The sequence below is a fragment of the Bos taurus genome, chromosome 6, assembly GCF_002263795.3.
Source record: "Bos taurus isolate L1 Dominette 01449 registration number 42190680 breed Hereford chromosome 6, ARS-UCD2.0, whole genome shotgun sequence".
Taxonomy (NCBI): Eukaryota; Metazoa; Chordata; class Mammalia; order Artiodactyla; family Bovidae; genus Bos; species Bos taurus.
Genome location: NC_037333.1, coordinates 46172455 through 46190614, shown reverse-complemented (window position 1 = coordinate 46190614; position 18160 = coordinate 46172455). Strand labels below are relative to the sequence as shown.

Here is an 18160-nt window from a genome sequence, read left to right as displayed (position 1 = left end):
GGAGATCCTGGCCTTATGTAGCACAAGGAAGAGGAAACGAATAAAGCAGCAGTTGTCTAAACCCAACTCTGTTCCTGTTTACACAGACAGATGGACACCCATGACAGCCACTCATGCACATCCACATCGCACAGCTGTGTGTTGGCTGAACGGTGCGGTTCCCACCTGCAGCCCTGCCCCCAGTCTTGGTGGACTTCTCTCTTCGGTCCTGATCACCCTTCATGCGTTATCTCATTGCATTATATCATGGCCGCCTGTTTACTAGAATGCTCCCTCCCCTAGACTGTGAATGTCACCATGTCCTCATCACACTGTCATCATCACCTTCACGGTGATATTAACATCGTTCACTGCAAACTGTGTAGCAGACATTGTGTTAACTGCTGTGTGTGCATTATTGGAATTATTGACGATTGCATGGAATCTTGGGGGGGAGCTTCCTGGAGATGCCAACCACCAGAAGGCATGCTCCGGGAACATTTCTGCCACTGCTGGTGAACCATCCCTCTTAGGGAAAGTATGAGGAACATCCATCTCTCTAAACTAACCCAACTGATTCACCCTGCCTCCATTCTGCTATCTTTTATCTCCCTCATTGAGCTATTGTTTTGACATTGTATTGCCAGTCTTTACACTTTAGTTCAGAAAGCATACCCACTTTATTTCTCGGGCTGACAATTTCTTTCGCATTAAAGGGGGAAAAATAGGATTGGCTGATGTTTCCACCATATAGTTTCCTTTTTAAAAAGTGTTTTTTTAAATCTTGGAATAAGATATTCCAATTTGTTCTGCTCTTCCTGGTCTGTTCAAAATGTTTTTCAGTAGACCGTCAATCTGAAACCAAGATTTTTTCCCTCACAGATTTCAATGGAAGGTGTTTCTCTAGTGCATGGCAAGTCATCTTCCCTGATCAGCATCTAGAATCCATCACTCCTCATGTCCTTAATTAAATCTTCAAGTTGGGGCTTACGTACTGAGATTCTTTATTCAAAAATACCAAGGGGAACATAAGCAGGCTTCATTTCTTGTTGTAACAATGCCAGTTTTCCACAATCTGACCTTCACTTAACACCAGTGGACCAGAACCTTTCTTCAAAGCAGTGTATATATTTTTATAACCTAGATGCACAAGATGACGACAGAGGATTATCTTCGGTCATTAAAGATGCTGGAACATTCTTTATTACAGATGGAAAAAATAGCCCTGCGGTTAGTTTTGATTCCTGTTTGAAGCTGACTTGAGCTGTCTTTTGTTGTCACAAGGTGCGGCCTCCACCTGTAGGATTATAAGTACCTATGGCCTTTAGGCCCAATATTTAAAAGCAGATTAGATATGTGACTCACACATTCAATATGTGATCACAAAAATGCAAATATGCTCACAAGCAAGAAAACTATTTGTATTCTCTTCCCTGAGCAAGCTGTATTCATTTTCAAGGAAAACTTATTAATGTCTTGTTTTCAGGATACATGCTATGCTTTATTCCTTACTGATTTTTTTGTTGTTCCATTTGCATTTTATTTTTTATTTTTAATTAATTTTCATTGAAGTATAGTTGTGTTAGTTTCAGCTGTACAGCACAGCGATTCAGTTTTACGTATATGTATATTCTTCTTCAGATTCTTAACCCATATAAGTTATTACAAAATATTGAGTATAGTTCTTCCCTGTGCTGTACAATAAGTAGGTTCTTGTTGTTCATCTATTTTATATATAGTAGTGTGTATATGTTCCATGATTTTAAAAAATTTGTTTTATAAGAAAAAAGTCAATGTTTTTTAACCTACAGATCCTTCTGGAATATGGATAAATAAACTATCAGTTACATGGAAAACTGGCATTGCCACAAGATACCAGTGTCAAGAGGAATTTGACAGTAAAGCTTTTTGTCTCCGTTAACTGTATAACACACAATGCTGAATTTAAGACAGAGATACAAAACTGTGCAAGTGATGGAGTCTAACTCCAGTTTTGAGGTTTATCTGATGCCAACCTGCAAGTCCCTCTCATCTTTTCCTGATTGGCCCCAGGCTGAGCAAATGGAGTAATCCAGCCCAGGTGCAACCTCCTTTGGCACCAGAGGGAAGTTCAAACCATGCGAGGCCCCAGTCTCTGTGCAGGAACCCTCACCCAGCGCCACCTTCCAACCATACAAAAAGCCCCCAAGCCAGTCTCATTTCCTGGCTCTTTCGAGCCATTTTTCGACCTTATTGGAAGCCTGCCTTGCATTCCCCAGAAAACCTCATATGTGAGTAATAAACCTTTTCATATCCTTCCGGTGTATTTGTGGCATCATCAGCTTTGACGCTGAAGCAAATTTTGAGAGGCAGGAGTCCCTCTTCCCTGTAGGGTAATCACAATACAGTATGATCCTATGAAAAAGTTTTTCTATATGTGCACTTCTTAATAATTACACTTGAAAGCAGAAACCCAAACCTTGGAGAAATATACTGAAACCTTAACAGTGATTAAGTGGTGATCTCTAAGCAATAGGATATGGGTGATTTTCTTTCTCTTTGTCTGTATCTTCTAAAATTCTTGCTATAAAGATATGTAAGTAAAAAAATAATGTGGCATGCAATGAAGAGTCAAAAGCACGGTGCCTTAAGTAGGAGAAAAGAAAAATGCTCAAATCAAATGCACAAATTAACTTTGCCTGATCCTGAATTACATATACAAAAAGCCCAAATCAAGCTTCACATGATCTGGCCTTCTCTCTCTTAAAATGAAGAAGAAAAAAAAAAAAAAAAAAATGAAGCGTCATTGCATAAAATTAAATTTCACTTTTTAGGAAAATTTTAATCTAAGCTTTGAAACTATTTTCATGAAAGTCAGCATGAGGAAATTTATTTCTCAAAAAAAAAAAAAAGCCTTTCCTCAGGATTCAAAGGCTGAACTGAACTTTTAAACCTAGAACCATTAAAAATGTTAATTAAACAGTATTATTAATACCCTGTATTAGTATCAAGTATTCTTGCCTGGAGAATCCCATGGACAGAGGAGCCTGATGGGCTACAGTCCACGGGGTCGCAAAGAGTCGGACACGACTGAGCGACTTCACTCACTTCACATTAGTACCCTGTACTATCTTACAGACTTTTACTCTAAGGACAGTAGTAGGTCTTGTTCTGTAAATTTCCTATCAGACATATAGGAGTGGGAAAGAGAAACTGCTGTATGCTCATGATTTCTTATGGAAGAGGTGTTTTTTCCTCCATCTTAAGAGCCAAGAGACCCATTTGCAAGGTCACATGACTAGGAAGTGGCAGAGCTCATATTCAGACCTTGACTGGAGTGAGTTACCATTTCCTTCTCCAGGGGATCTTTCCAACCCAGGGATCGAACTCGGGTCTCCCACATTAGAGGCAGACGCTTTAACCTCTGAGCCACCAGGGAAGCCCTCAGACCTTGACAACTTGACCCAAGTCCCTTACCCTTGGATGGTCCCAAAGCAGCCTGCTTTCAAGGGGCTGAACTAATGATGAGCAGTGGTCTTCAAACCTGAGGCTGCACCGGAGTCACCTTGTTAAATCAGGGATTACTGGATGCCACCGCCAGCGATTCCAACTCAGCGGGTCTGGGACAGTGCCTGGGAATGCACATTTCTCACAAATTCCTCCTTAGTGACCACACTGAGAGCCAGGAAGCGCAAGTAGAACCTTAATTCTGGGACTTTCCAATGAAGAGGGTTCAAGGCCTGGGTCTTAGAGCCCTTAAGGAGATCCAATAACTTATTGGCTACTTAGGGCTTCCCTTGCGGCTCATCTGGGAAAGAATCCACCTGCAATGCGGGAGACCTGGGTTCAATCCTTGGGTTGGGAAGATCCTCTGGAGAAGGGAAAGGCTACCCATTCCAGGATTCTGGCCTGGAGAATTCCATGGACTGTATAGACCATGGAGTTGCAAAGAGTGGGACACGACTGAGTTACTTTCACTCACTAGGGCTGTCAGAGGGTCCCAGTGGCCAGGCTGAAACTTCCAGTCCCATAGAGGCCAGTCTTCACGCACTGGACTGTTTCTCCATGATAAGGACTTACAGCTTCCTCCTCTATTCTCTGTTGGTTAATTAGCTACCCCTCAGGTGAGGTTTCACTAAGCCAATTACTCACCTACCAGCCAGGAAATTTCTTTTGTTTCCACCCTCCAATGACCTATATTTCAACAGTGCCCCTGAGGTGGTATTGTTAGGCTTGGGGAAATGACAAGAAGTTGTGGAGACCAGAGGCCCTTCTGAGAGGCTGGGTCCAACCCGCAGGATATGAGGTGGGTATCTGGCCACTTAGTAGCTGGGGCAAGAGCCTAGGGGAGGCTGCTGAACCCCCTCCTCTGGGGAATGAAGCAGGCCATTGGCTATCCTTCAGGGAACAATAAAGATTAATTATGCTGTCAGCAGAGAGGAGAAACCTGCTCCTCCTTTGAGCTACATTAACTCTTTTAGGTCCCAGAGTGGTTTTCTTTCAACTCTTAGAAACTGGCAGGAAATTAAAGAGAGTCTCAAGAATCTGGGGGTGGGGGTAAACGGTGCTGCAGAGGGTAAACAGGTTGTGTTCTGACCACGAGTTTTACATGGAACGTGGTAAAGTGCCTTGTAAGTAGGGCTTAGAAAAAATGTCAGTGAACAAGCCCCAAATAAAAACCCCGGGATAATCCCAGTTAGAAAGAATTGCCTGCTTGCCTGCCTTGGCCCTAGACATCCTGAGGTCTCAGTATCCCCCTTCCCTTCCCACGGTTCTTCCTGTCAACCCCGGAGAAACATGAACTAGTTTGCTCTATGTATAGGTTAATTTGAGGGCCACTGGAATTTGCAGTAAGCATCCTGTCATCTTAGAAACAGGGCCAGTTAAGGTTGTCAGGGCCTTCCTCAGCTGCAGCTTGTCCAGAGGGAAGCCCTTACTCACAGCCATCCCAGCCCTGACTGCTGGAGGCCAGGGGATTTGAGTCAAAACTGGGCCACAGCTGAACCCAACACAGGCCCGCCTCACCCTCAGCTAGTCCCTTCCAACCTGCTGATGACAGTGCTTGGATCTTGCCAAGGAGAAAAATATGTAAATTATAAGCTGGAGAAAACGCGGTGCATGTTAAGTCCTGCCAACTACAGTCATCAGACCAAATCTTGCCTGCCGTGCATGGAGCTAGGATGAACCGCAGTCAAGTTCCGTCATGCTGAGTTCTCAGGGACCCGTCCCTGTGGCCCTGGTTCTGGCTGGAGTTCCTTGGTGTTGCGGCCTGAGCTTTTGCAGCTTTGAATTGGTCTAAGGCCTGAGTAAACACACAGCAGGGAGAGCAACGCCTCAGGGGCTGTGGTAAGCCTACACAGAGGCGCCTAGGGTAAAAGGAAAGCATAGGCAGGGGAAGACAAGGCAGACAGCCCATGAAGGCATGGGCGACCAGAAAGAAGAGTGTGTTTGCAAGAACTCTGCCCTGAAGCCCAAGTGCCACAGCCCGATGCTGGCTAGCCCACTCAGCCTGGCTAGGTACAGTGGCCCTGCCCAGCTCAGCACCAGGTGTGAAGCAAATTGGAAGACCACAGGAGAGCCTGCGGCACCCCACTCCCCTTCTCCCAGAGTTCCTTGTTTTATCTCACTCAGTGATCAGCAGGCCAAGGGGGTGCCTTAGATAAGCTTGCCTTGATTCTGTGCTATTTGCATTTATTGGTATTATTGAAAGAAACCCCAGGTAGTTTCATTTTGCTCTAGGAACTCCTCGGACCAGTAGCACTTGTCATTTGGGAACTTATTAGAAATACAGAATCTCAGAACCCCCCACCCCAGATCCTCTGAATCAGCATCGGTTGTTTAAGATGCTTCCAGGTGACTCCTAGGAGCATTAAGGGCTAAAAAGCTCTGCCATAAGCACTGGTTTCTAAACTTGGCTTTACTCTGGGGGAGTTTTAAAATAATATATACTGATGTGTGGGCTCTATTCCAGGAGATTCTGACTTGTTAGGATTGTGGCCTGGTTATCGGGATTTTTAAATGTGTACAAGGAGGCTTCCCAGGTGGCTCAAGTGGTAAAGAATCCACCCACCAATGCAGGAGAGGCAGGAGACACATGTTCGATTCCCTGGGTTGGGAAGATTCCCCCGGAGTAGGAAATGGCAAATCGCTCCAGTGTTCTAGCTTGGAAAATCCCATGGACAGAGGATCCTGATGGATTGCAGTCCATGGGGTCGCAAAAGAGTCGGACATGACTGAGTGACTGGACATACCTAAGATGATTCTAACATGCAGTAAAATTTGAGAACCACTGAATAAAGTGCCCTCTGATTTTTTTCCTAGAGCAGTGTTTCTCAAATTTTAATGGCTCGGGAACCACCAGGGCATCTTGTAAAAATTCAGATTCTCATCCAGTAGTCCTAAAGCAAGGGAGATTCTGCCGTTCTAATGAGTTTCCAGGTGATGCCAAGGCTGCTGGTCCAAGGACCTCACTTTGAGAAGGAAGGTTTTGAGACACATGAGCGTGACCATGGGAGAGAAAGTCAGTGACACAAACAGAGAGAAAGACCAATTGTGTAACATCTGGACCCAAGCAGCAGGGTAGTGTAAAAGAAAGAGCTCAGGATTGAACGCTGAGCAGGCCAGAGGTCTAGTTCTCTTTCTACAAGCTGTGGAAACTTGACGAAATTGCAAAACCTTTCTGATTATCAGTTTCGTTAACTGAAAAGTGGAGATAAGATGGCCTGTCTGGTAGAACTACGTAAAGATACCAGGTGACCTACTTCTCCAGGGTTTCCTGTAGAAGAAAACCAAAATAAGAAAACAGAACAAATACTAAACACTGTATTTCAAGAAAATTTTCTTGGAATTAAAAGCTTTTTTTGAAATTAGGTGTTGAAAGAATATAGCACGAACTTCAGATGAACACAAAACAAGCAACACCTACATCCTGATTTGTTTGCCTATTTTTCTGTAAATAATTGACAGAGGAGTGCTAAAATCTCTGTGATTTTAAACTTGTCTGTTTCCTTGCCCTTCTGTCAGTTTTGCTTCCTATTTGTAGAAACTGTTTTGTGTATATATGTTCAGGACTGTTGTATCTTCTTGATGAATGCACCTTTTATCATTATACTAATATTCTTTTTTTGCAAATATGCCTTCAAAATAATGTCAGTTAATTGAAAGGTCTTCATTTTTATTAATAAATAAAACAATTGTCTTATTAAAAATGTTTTGTCTTTTTAAAAAATCTAACCTGACAATCTCTGCCTTTCGGTTGAAATATTTACATTTGCCACTGCAGCCTTTTCTTGGCTGTGCTGAGTCTTAGTTGCGGCATGTGGGATCTAGGACCTCACCAGGGATTGAACCCAGGCCCCCGTGCGTTGGGGGCACAGAGTCTCAGCCACTGGACCACCAGAGAAGTCCCTGAATTGTTGACATTTAAATCTTACATTTTAATGTGATTATCGATTTGGCTGAATATTTTGCTATTTTCTCCCTCTGTGTTTTGTATCTTTTCTACTCCTTTTTCTGGCTTCTTTTGAACTGCATATTTTTATGATTACACTTTATATCCTTTGGCTTATTAATTATAACTTGGTGATTTATTTTAGTGGTTGCTTTAGGATTTATTGTATACCTCTTTAATTTATCATAGTATCCCCTCCAGTGATACTCATACCACTCACATGGAGAACCTTAAACTGTATGTTCACCACATTTCTACCCTACCTGATGTTGTGCTATTGTCATATATTTTACTTCTATCTAACCTTGTAATTTCTTATTATTCTTGCTTGATATGATTTTAAAAAACAGATAAAAGAAAAAGTTTTATATTAACCTAAATAATTACTAGCCATGAAATTAAAAGACACTTGCTCCTTGGGAGAAAAGTTATGACCAACCCAGATAGCATATTGAAAAGCAGAGACATTACTCTGCCAACAAAGGTCCATCTAGTCGAGGCTATGGTTTTTCCTGTGGTCATGTATGGATGTGAGAGTTGGACTGTGAAGAAGGCTGAGCACCGAAGAATTGATGCTTTTGAACTGTGGTGTTGGAGAAGACTCTTGAGAGTCCCTTGGACTGCAAGGAGATCCAACCAGTCCATTCTGAAGGAGATCAGCCCTGGGATTTCTTTGGAATGAATGATGCTAAAGCTGAAACTCCAGTACTTTGGCCACCTCATGCGAAGAGTTGACTCATTGGAAAAGACTCTGATGCTGAGAGGGATTGGGGGCAGGAGGAGAAGGGGACGACAGAGGATGAGATGGCTGGATGGCATCACTGACTCGATGGACGTGAGTCTGGGTGAACTCCAGGAGTTGGTGATGGACAGGGAGGCCTGGCGTGCTGCGATTCATGGGGTCGCAAAGAGTCAGACACGACTGAGCAACTGAACTGAACTGAACTGAAATAATTATTATTTCTAGTGCTCTCCATTACTTTGCGTAGATCCAGGTTTCCTTCTAATGTCATTTTTCTTATGCTTGATTCCATTTATAACAAAAGGATCCTTTTGTCTGAGTAATTAAAACAATCTCTTCCCAAGCCATGAATAAGTTGAAACATGAACAGACAAAAGCCCACAGAGGGAGAAGAGAACCAAACTCTCTGGATGGGGGAAAAGATAGCTCCATCACCAAAGCAGAGCAGTGCTAATACGGAGACAGCCACAAGCATTGCTGTCTGAAGAAGCAGCTGCCTATAATTAGACCATACCAACCTCAGGCTGCCTGAGGAAGCAGCCACCCCACCACAGAAAACAGTCTGGTACAGAGCATTACCACTGAGAAGATTCCGTTTGTTCTACTCTCCATCAGAATAGGAAGCTTCCCCATCATCACGTACTCACCTAAACTGTCTTTCCTTATTCTGACCTAATTCCCACCTATCCTTCACTCCTCTCCCTCTTCTGTCTCTAAAATTCCCAATGCCCTGTGAAATCAAGGAGCTCTTGTAATTTTTAACCTCCTCTCTGAAGAATGTATTCACCTAACAAAAAGCAGGCTGTTTCCTGGAGACATGGGTTCTATGCTGCCCTCTCAAATGGATTATTTCTTTTCTCTCAGACCCAAAGTACTTCCGCACCAGCCTTACTCCTCAAAGCTAGTTGAGTTTTACTCCCCCTTCCTTCTTGCAACCCCCCTTCCTTCTTGCAACCCCCTTCTGCTCCTCTGAGGCTCACGCTACTCTTCTTCCTCCATGGTTGAGTCACTAATTAGTAGCCCCTAGGTCTTTCTTCCTCATTCTCAGTAAAATGAACTTGCAGTTTAGTTTTCTTTTTATCTCTACCCATGTCATATTTGTCAATTTCAACATGCAGGCTGATTGATCCATCCAGTATCATAGACTCCTGGTTTCTTGCTGCTGCTGCTGCTGCTGCTAAGTCGCTTCAGTCGTGTCCGACTCTGTGCGACCCCATAGACAGCAGCCTACCAGGCTCCCCTGTCCTTGGGATTCTCCAGGCAAGAACACTGGAGTGGGTTGCCATTTCCTTCTCCAATGCATGAAAGTGAAGTCGCTCAGTCGTGTCCAACTCTAGCAATCCCATGGACTGCAGCCCACCAGGCTTCTCCATCCATGGGATTTTCCAGGCAAAAGTACTGGAGTGGGGTGCCATTGCCTTCTCCGCCTGGTTTCTTTACTTCCAATATATTCAATGATGTGTTCTTTTACTCCACCTCAGATATCTACCATACCTTAGGTTTTGATATCAATTAAATTGGCACAATCTCCAAAATTTCAGATGTAAATATCTCATTTGGCCACAAAGATTACCCTTCCAAGCTACTTGCTGAAGTACCCTTTCTTCAAAGTGCTTTTACTTTTTGTTGTTACTTTCAGTCCATTCACCTCTCTTTATCCATACTTACTGTCAACCCCTCCTAACCTCTCACTCCTTTCCTAGTTTATATTCCATGACTCATTGTTATAGTTTCTGCCTTGCAAACCTTGACTTCTTTGCCCTATTGAATGAAGTCTGGAGGTTCAGTAAGCAGCACCCTTCTTCCTGCCTGAGTTCTGAGTAGTTAGATAAAATCTAGGCAATACAAGCAGATGAAGATGATGCATCATCTTTCTTAATGATAAAGTTAATCCTGGGGAACGTGACTTAGTTTTGCCACAAGAATAGGTTTTTCAAAACTGTGTCTTGGACCTGTCTGCCCAGCGATGAACTGAACAACTGCAGCTACTCCCCTTACCTACTCCACTTCCTCCCATACCACTGGATCCAGACTTTCTAACGTTAGGGCACAGAGGAACAGTAAAGAACATATGTTTGCTCTGGGCTGCTGGCTCCCCAAAGAAAGGTGAGAGAAAGGGGTTGGCTTTATTTACATGGCCACTCATTGATTCCCAACATCATCAATAATACAATTCACTCCTCTCCACGGGAAGAGGGAGTGAGGGGTGTTACACCAGTGAACTCCCTCTACAGGGAAACGTACGTTAGGATTTGGCAATGCACATCCCTTGAAACCTCTATTACACTTGCCTTATAAAAGTCCAACTTTGGGGAGTCTTTTCCCTGTCAGCACCAGAGTGGTAGAAGGTAGTCTTCAAAATACTTTACAAATTTTATCTTATTTGAATATTATAAAAATCACGAGAGGAAATGGACAGGTAGAATCATAGATCTTATAGGTAAGAGAATTCAAGCAATTGTGGACTTATTGTCGTAGGTAACAGTCAATATGATAACTCCAATTCATCTGAGAGGAGGTGGACTAGGTTCTGTTGTTCTGTAATAAATTACCACACACTTAGAAGCTTAAAATAACACAAATTGATTACTGTTCTGAGAGTCAGAAGTCCTAAAATCAAGGTGTCAACAGGTCTGAGTTCTTTCTAGAGGCTCTAGGGGTGAATCGATTTCCTTGCCTTATGCAGCTACTAGAGACCACTTGCATTCCTTGACTCATGGCCCCTTCCTCCATTCTCAAAACCAAGAGCAAAGCATCTTCAAATCCTTCTCTGACTCTGAGACTCTTGCCTGCCTTCCTCTTTCTCTTATAAGGACCCTTATTACACTGAGTTCACCAGATAATCCAGGATAACAGCTCATCTCAAATTCCTTAAGTTACTCACACAAGTCAAGTGCCTTTTGTCATGTAAGGTAGCAGATTCACAGGATTCAAGGACTGCCACATGAAAATCTTTGCAGGACCATTATTCTTCATAGGAGGGATAGCACCATTACTTCAAAAAAGAGGTGTTAGTATTCTAATTCCATAAGAAGCAGTCTCTTACCACATTTATTACTGAAAAAGCAAACATACAAATACATACAAACATTGAGCACTCAGAATAGTCTCATGTTCGGAGTAAGCATTTAATTCTTATTGAATAAATATATGCATATCATATATCTAAGAAAAAAGTTTTAGGGATAAAGAATAGTTGAAGTAACGTGAAATAATTACCTAATTAACATAACAAAGACATTAATACCTGGGGCCAATTGCTTAATAATTTGAAGAAGCCATTTGGATCATCAGCAACATAAAATTTTGAGCAAAATTATCTTGACTTTGTATGTCTTCCCACCTCATTCTGAACCTATTTCATTCCTTTCCATTATTTTATCCCTAAATTGCTCAAACTAGTAAATTGACATATACTGAAAATATTTGTTGCATTTATTTAAGAAAGAAGTATATTTAATTTAAATTAGATGAGCTGCAGCACTTCGGTGTTCTATTGCAGGTTCTAGTCAGTGAACAAAGGAAGAAAAATAAATAAAAACATAGATTTGAAAAAAATGTAAAAGCATCTTTATTTATAGATGACATTTTATATGTAGAAAAGCCTAGGGCAGCTACAAAAAGAGGTACTGGAAGTGGTAAGTTTAGCAAGATCTCAGGATACAAGGTCAATATTTAAAAAGCAATTGTATTTCTATATATTAACAAACCATTGGAAATTGAAATTAAAAATATCATTTACAACAGCATAAAAAAGTAAAATAATTTTAACAAAATATGTGTAAGAACTCTACCTGGAGAACTACAAAATACTGAGTGAAAATAAACAAGACCTAAAGAAAATGAAGATACAGTCCACGTTCATGGATTGGTAGACTCAATATTATTAAGATATCAACTGTCCCCAAACCTATCTATAGATTTAATGCTATCTCAATATTAAAAAAAAAAATGCCAGCAGCCTTTTTTGGATACAAATGGAAAAGCTGATTCCAAGAGTTATTTAGAAATCCAAATAACTTAAAATAGCCAAAATAGTTTTGACATAGGTGAGCAAAATTAGAGAACTTATACTACTTGATTTCAAGATTTACTCTAAAGCTACAAATCAAGACAGTGTGGTGTTGGAGTAAGTATAGACATAAATCCATGGGACAGAGTAGAGAGTACAGAAATAAGCCCATAGATAATACAGTCAATTGATTTTATACAGAGGTATGGATGTAAAGGGATAGTTTCTTTAGCAAATGGTGCTGGAAAAAATTGTGTATCCGTATCCAAAATGTGACCCTCAATGTTTAATTTGTACCATACAGGAAAGTTAATTAAAAAAAAAAGAATCAAAGGCCTAAATGTAAGAGCTAAAACTATAAAGTTTCTAGAAACAAGTACAGGAAAAAAAATTTTGTGACCTTGAGTTATACAAAGATTTTGTAGATGGGAGACAAAAAATATGAACCATAAAAAAATGGATAAACTGATTCAACAAAATTAAAACTTGCTGTTTAAAAGATGGTTAAAATAAAAAGACAAGCCACAGTCGAGAGAAAATTTTACATAACAGAAGTATAAACAGAATAAACAATTCTTACAAGTTCAGGTAACTGATTAAAAACTGGCAAAGATTTAGACACACTGCGAAAAAGTATTAAAAATGGCACATGAGCGTAAAAAGGTGCTCAACATCCTAAGTAACTAGAGAAATACAAATTAAAGCCACCTATTAGAATGACTAACATGATCATAGCTCTTAGACACCATCAGGAATGTAAAATGGTAGAACCACGTCAGGAAAAATTTGGAGGTTTCTTACAAAGTTCAACTTATGCTTACTTATGACTCAGCAATTCTACTGCCAGATATTTACCCAAAAGAAATGAAGATATTCCATGTAAAGGCTTGCACACAAATGTTTTTAGAAGCTGTATCCATAATACACCAAAACATGAGAACAACATGGATATCACTAACCATGATGGGTAAACAAATTGTATGAAATCCTATCAAGTCATAAGAAGGAATGGAAAACTAATCAAATAACATGGATGAATCTCAGAAAATCATGTTAAGCAAAAGCTGTCAGACACAAAAGAGTACATATGCATGATTCCATTTACATGAAACTTAGAAAAGCCCATCCTAACATTTAGGAACAGAGCAGATCAATGGTTGTTTGCAGTGAATGTGCATATGGAAGATCGAATGGGAAGGAACATAAAGAGAATTGTTCCAGGTGGTGAAATGTTCTGTAACTTGACTGCAGTGGTGGTGATTTGAGTATACACATTTGTCAAATTTTACAGAATTGTGTAATTAAAATGCATACATTTTATTGTACAAAATTATATCTTAATAAAGTTGATTTAAATGAAAAAACTTGAGTGAGCCCAAGCGTTTACATTTTTTTCTCTCAAAATATTCCTTTTTGGATTTCCACAGGCAATTCCACAAATCAACTTAGGAGGTAAAATAGCTGAGTGACACTGGAACAAGCAAGTTATTACTCTGAACTGAGCAATTTTCCTCATCAGTAAAATGAGTGAATTAGGTTAGATGATTTCATTTGTTCATTCAATAAGCATTTACTAAAGCCCACTATGGGCAAGCACTAGGCCAGGTTCTAGACATATAAAGCTGAAAAAGAAACCCCTTAAGGAAACAGAATGAGTCTAGTGGAAAAGAAAGACAAGCTAACATATGATTAGTATATTGCTTATGCATAATTAAGATATGAGGAGAATTCATAAGAGAAGCAGTCTTCTCTGATGATGCAAAACCTGAGTTGGGTTTTGAGGTACAAGTAAGAATTAGGTAGAGACAAGAAGGCATTCCAAGCAAAGAGTGCTGAGTGGGCAAAGATCCAGAGGTGAGAGAGACATCGCGTGTGTTCAAGGAACTGCAGGTAGCTTAGTAGGTCTGGAACACAGAATTCATCCTTGTAAGGTCATGGAGTGTCTTGACTGAAAAAAAGTTCTAAAAGATTCCTCTAGTTTAACCAGCATGCAGGTAGGAGTCCTGTACCAAATAGTGATACTCATGTTGTAGAGGATCTCCTAAAAGGCAAAATAACTACACCATCAGTTAGGATCCTTTTTGTGGCAAAGATAATCTTTTGGCTCATGTAACAAAACAGTCCAGGGGTGGACTGGTGGAGTGTGACCTGGGAATTAACAAGGTCAACAGAGCAGCTTCTCACTCTGCATTCTTAGGCCACAGCAGCTCCAGATCTTATATCGTCTTTTATTCATACCCAGTTTCCCTGAAAGACTAAACCAAAGCCTCATAATCAAGTTTCACTAATTTTGCACAACCTTAGCCTCTGCACTAGATCCCTGTAGCCAGAGGGATGATACGTAATGATGGTTTGGCCAGGACCCAGAGGCCCTGGAAGCGGGAGTCAGCCACATCTGAAGTGCATGGAGGAATAGGTAGATCGCTAGATAAAAATTAGAGTCTTTGTAGAAGAAGGGAGACTATATGTCCTGAGGAGGAACTACCAGATTCCAACAATTTTTAGAACAAGGCAGGGGGTACAAACACATGGTCAGATTTCTTCTTTCATCGTCCATTCCTAGGACTAGTCAATGAAAACTGACTTCATAATAAAATGATGGGAAACAACATATATGCAAAAAACTATCACTACTCTAAAACACTGTATTACTAAATGAGAAGTTTTACGAGAACAAAGAGAAGGATGTAATTAATTCCAGTTTATAGGCTCAAGGGTATCTTCACAATAGAGCAGAGTTTTTTTAGTGGGGCCTTGAAAAATGGAGGTCCACTGCCAAAGATAAATTACATGGCCATAGCTGGTTGAGGAGCAGCATGTAATCTGGCGAGGATGAAGCACAGGATAACGGATCAGCGTGAGAACACAGGAATGGAAAGATCAAGCTGTGGCGAATTCTCCCCACCCTGCTACAGAGCCTGAACTTTATCCTTTAGGCAATAGGGTCTTGTTTAATTTTTAAGCATGTAAGTGACACAATCGAACCTGTATTTAGAGAATTGTAGGAACAGATTAGATACTTCCTGAGACTAGGAAGAAGGAGATAAGTATAGGGGAATAAAGCTAAGTTGTGAAGTGGAAGGCTGAGGGAGTTCAAGCTTAGTGTTCTCTATTTTCTCTGTGAAATAGGTAGAGAGAGGATGTGCTAAATGTAAGGGGGTACTATGCAATTAAGACACTCTGGAAATTTCAATTAGCCAGAAAGTTGTATTACCAAAACATTCTGATCAAAAAGGTTATTCAATAAACTCTTCCATAATATAAGGTCACACATACTACATTAACGGGCGAATTGAAATCAAGAAGAGCCAAATATAATCTATTAGGCTATTTCACCCCAAGTGAGAATGCCACAGGTTAAATAACAATGTAATTATCACTGGTCACTCAGATCCTTGTGATCACCCGCAAGAGCCTATGTGAGGCAGTGTCAGAGGTTGGTAGGAGATGGCCTGGGAGAATTCTGGAGGGAGGAGGCAAGGAGATGTAGCAAGAGCAGTGCAATGAGAGATGCAGTGGGCAAGGCAACCTGTCTTCCATGCAGTATTTTAACAAGCAGCCAGGAGCAGCACATGGCTGAGAGGGTATGTGTGGCAGCCTATCAGGTTTGGCTTTTGGATTCAGATTTAGAACTACTGGCTAGAGCCACCCTTCTAAATGAAAGGATCTGCTATGCCATGGTTCATTAAAAAATTTTTTTTAATAGATATGAGGTCTCAAACTATCAAATGAAGTCACACAAATGCTAATGAAGTTGGGCACTCTTCACATATTATTTTCTACAACTTGACCTTAAAATGTCATATGTAAAATCAATTATTGACAACCTCTTATATTTGTCTGGTGCTTTGTAGTATTATAATAATAATAAAAAATAACTTTCAAATATATTTTCTCATTTGGTTTTACTCAACCCTGTCAGCAAACAGAGCAAATATAGAACTTCCGGTTGCCTGTCCTGTCTCCCATTTCCCACAGCCAAATTACAGATATAAGAGATTAAATTATCTAGGGATTTAAAGCTAGGACAAGAACTCTCCAGTTGAATGTTTCTCCTACTAGATTACTACATTGCTATGTTTAAAACAGTTTATGAATATTCTCCTAAAGAAACAAACCAAAGGTAGGTGTATCTGTACACATTTGACCTTAATCATTCACAACTCTCTTCCTAACAGTCACAGGTGTGTGCTTGTCCTTGTGATGAAAGTGCATCTGTGTACACAGAATGGCAAAGCATATGATCATAACTGTATGCCTTCAAAGGCAATAAAGTGGAGCTTGCTGCTGCTGCTGCTAAGTCGCTTCAGTCATGTCCAACTCTGTGCGACCCCATAGACGGCAGCCTACCAGGCTCCCCCATCCCTGGGATTCTCCAGGCAAGAACACTGGAGTGGGTTGCCATTTCCTTCTCCAATGCATGAAAGTGAAAAGTGTAAGTGAGGTCGCTCAGTCGGGTCTGACCCTCAGCGACCCCATGGACTGCAGCCTACCAGGCTTCTCTGTCCATGGGATTTTCCAGGCAAGAGTACTGGAGTGGGGTGCCATTGACTTCTCCAAAAGTGTGGAGCTTATTAAGGATCAATTACTGAATAAATGGTTATTTGCTTTTTCTAGTCGTTATTTAGTCCTCAAGGTCAACAAGTACCTGATGAATAAAAGCATTATATGGAATTTCAAATTAATAACTAGTAGTTATATAAAATTCCACCACACTTGTGGTGGTGTGCTGAACCTCATACATTCCTAAAAAATACTCTCTAAATGAAAGACTTGGGAAATAGATTTTGATAAAACTTTATACAATACTAGGCATTTAGTAAGACTATCAATATATTGATTCAGAATTTTATTGAAATGATTAGAATTTTGAATTTGAGTATAAAATTGAAAGACATTGATTTTTGGACTTCTTCCCCCCACAATCTATCATTCCATATTACAGAAATGCTAGGTTTTTAAGAAGTAATATAAAATAAGACCCTCCACTTATAATAGGACCAAAATTAAGATTGATGCCGTACACAATGTCTTCAGTCTCTACTTCTGGTCTCTCTAAGCTGCTCTGCACTAGAAGTAAATCTTGTTAAACCAAGCTTCAGCCAAAGCGCACATGGTTTTCATTTTTCATTCCCTTCGTTGAGTTCTTGGGTGTCCCCTTTGGATACTTCCGAAGTAAGAGAATTTGGCAACACACCTCAACAGTGTCAAGTCTTCTAACCAAGAGATGGAAAGCTGAGAAACTTGAAGGGATCATTCCATCATTTTCTTTTTTTCAGAAAGTGATGACTAAAACACTGTCAGGTGCAAACAGTTGTATCTGACCTTCTCCAGGAGAGACCTTTAAGGGAGAAATAAAACGGAGAGAGATCTAGAAGATCTCTGATGAGAGACAAGTTGTTAAAAACACCAAAGTACATTTTCATTCCTACTAAAAAGCATTATCTTTGTCAAGTCTTCTCACATCTTACCCCACCCCTGCTCTGAGTGAAGAGCAATTTATAAGACAAAATGACTCATTATCTAGAGATAAATTTACAAACTGACATAAGAGAATTATCCCAGAGGCTACATTACCTATTCAAGTTTATTACAATATCTTTAGTTCTTATTGCATATATAGTTACATGCCTTTTACAAGTCAGGATTATCTATACAGTAGGCTTGATTTAGCAGAAGTTATGTCTATTGCTTCTCTCTTGAAAATCAACAGCATGCAGTGCAATACATGGTGTGCAGACTTATTGTTTCAAAAAGTGAAAAACTACTTAGGTTTAACTGAGAAGGGAACATGATCTTTATTGGCTTTATGCAAAGTTTAATTTTGGTTTTATGCAGAGTTTGCATAGTTCATGATTACTTCCTAAGGAAAAACTAGATGTATTGTCAGTGACCTTGCAGATCAGGTGACAGTAGCAAACAGAAAAATCTGAAGAAGAGGCATAACTTTTAAAGTAGAAAGGTCAGCAAGAACTGCCTGAAACAAAAAACGAAAGGA

The 18160-nt window shown here is 40.4% G+C and overlaps 1 protein-coding gene across 4 annotated transcripts in view; it reads right to left on the bottom strand.

Annotated features, from left to right (window-relative positions):
- Nucleotides 1-11697: 11697 nt before the first annotated feature.
- TBC1D19 (TBC1 domain family member 19) overlaps nucleotides 11698-18160 on the bottom strand; it is a 156256-nt gene continuing 149793 nt past the window's right edge. For 3 of the 4 annotated variants that reach the window (XM_024993412.2, XM_015471566.3, XM_059887655.1), the window contains one exon: nucleotides 11698-18139. In XM_024993412.2, the coding sequence (XP_024849180.1) occupies nucleotides 18065-18139 (75 nt within the window). In that variant the 3' untranslated portion in view covers nucleotides 11698-18064. The remainder of the gene's footprint in view (nucleotides 18140-18160) is intronic. The other variant, NM_001076938.1, reaches the window with a different exon arrangement.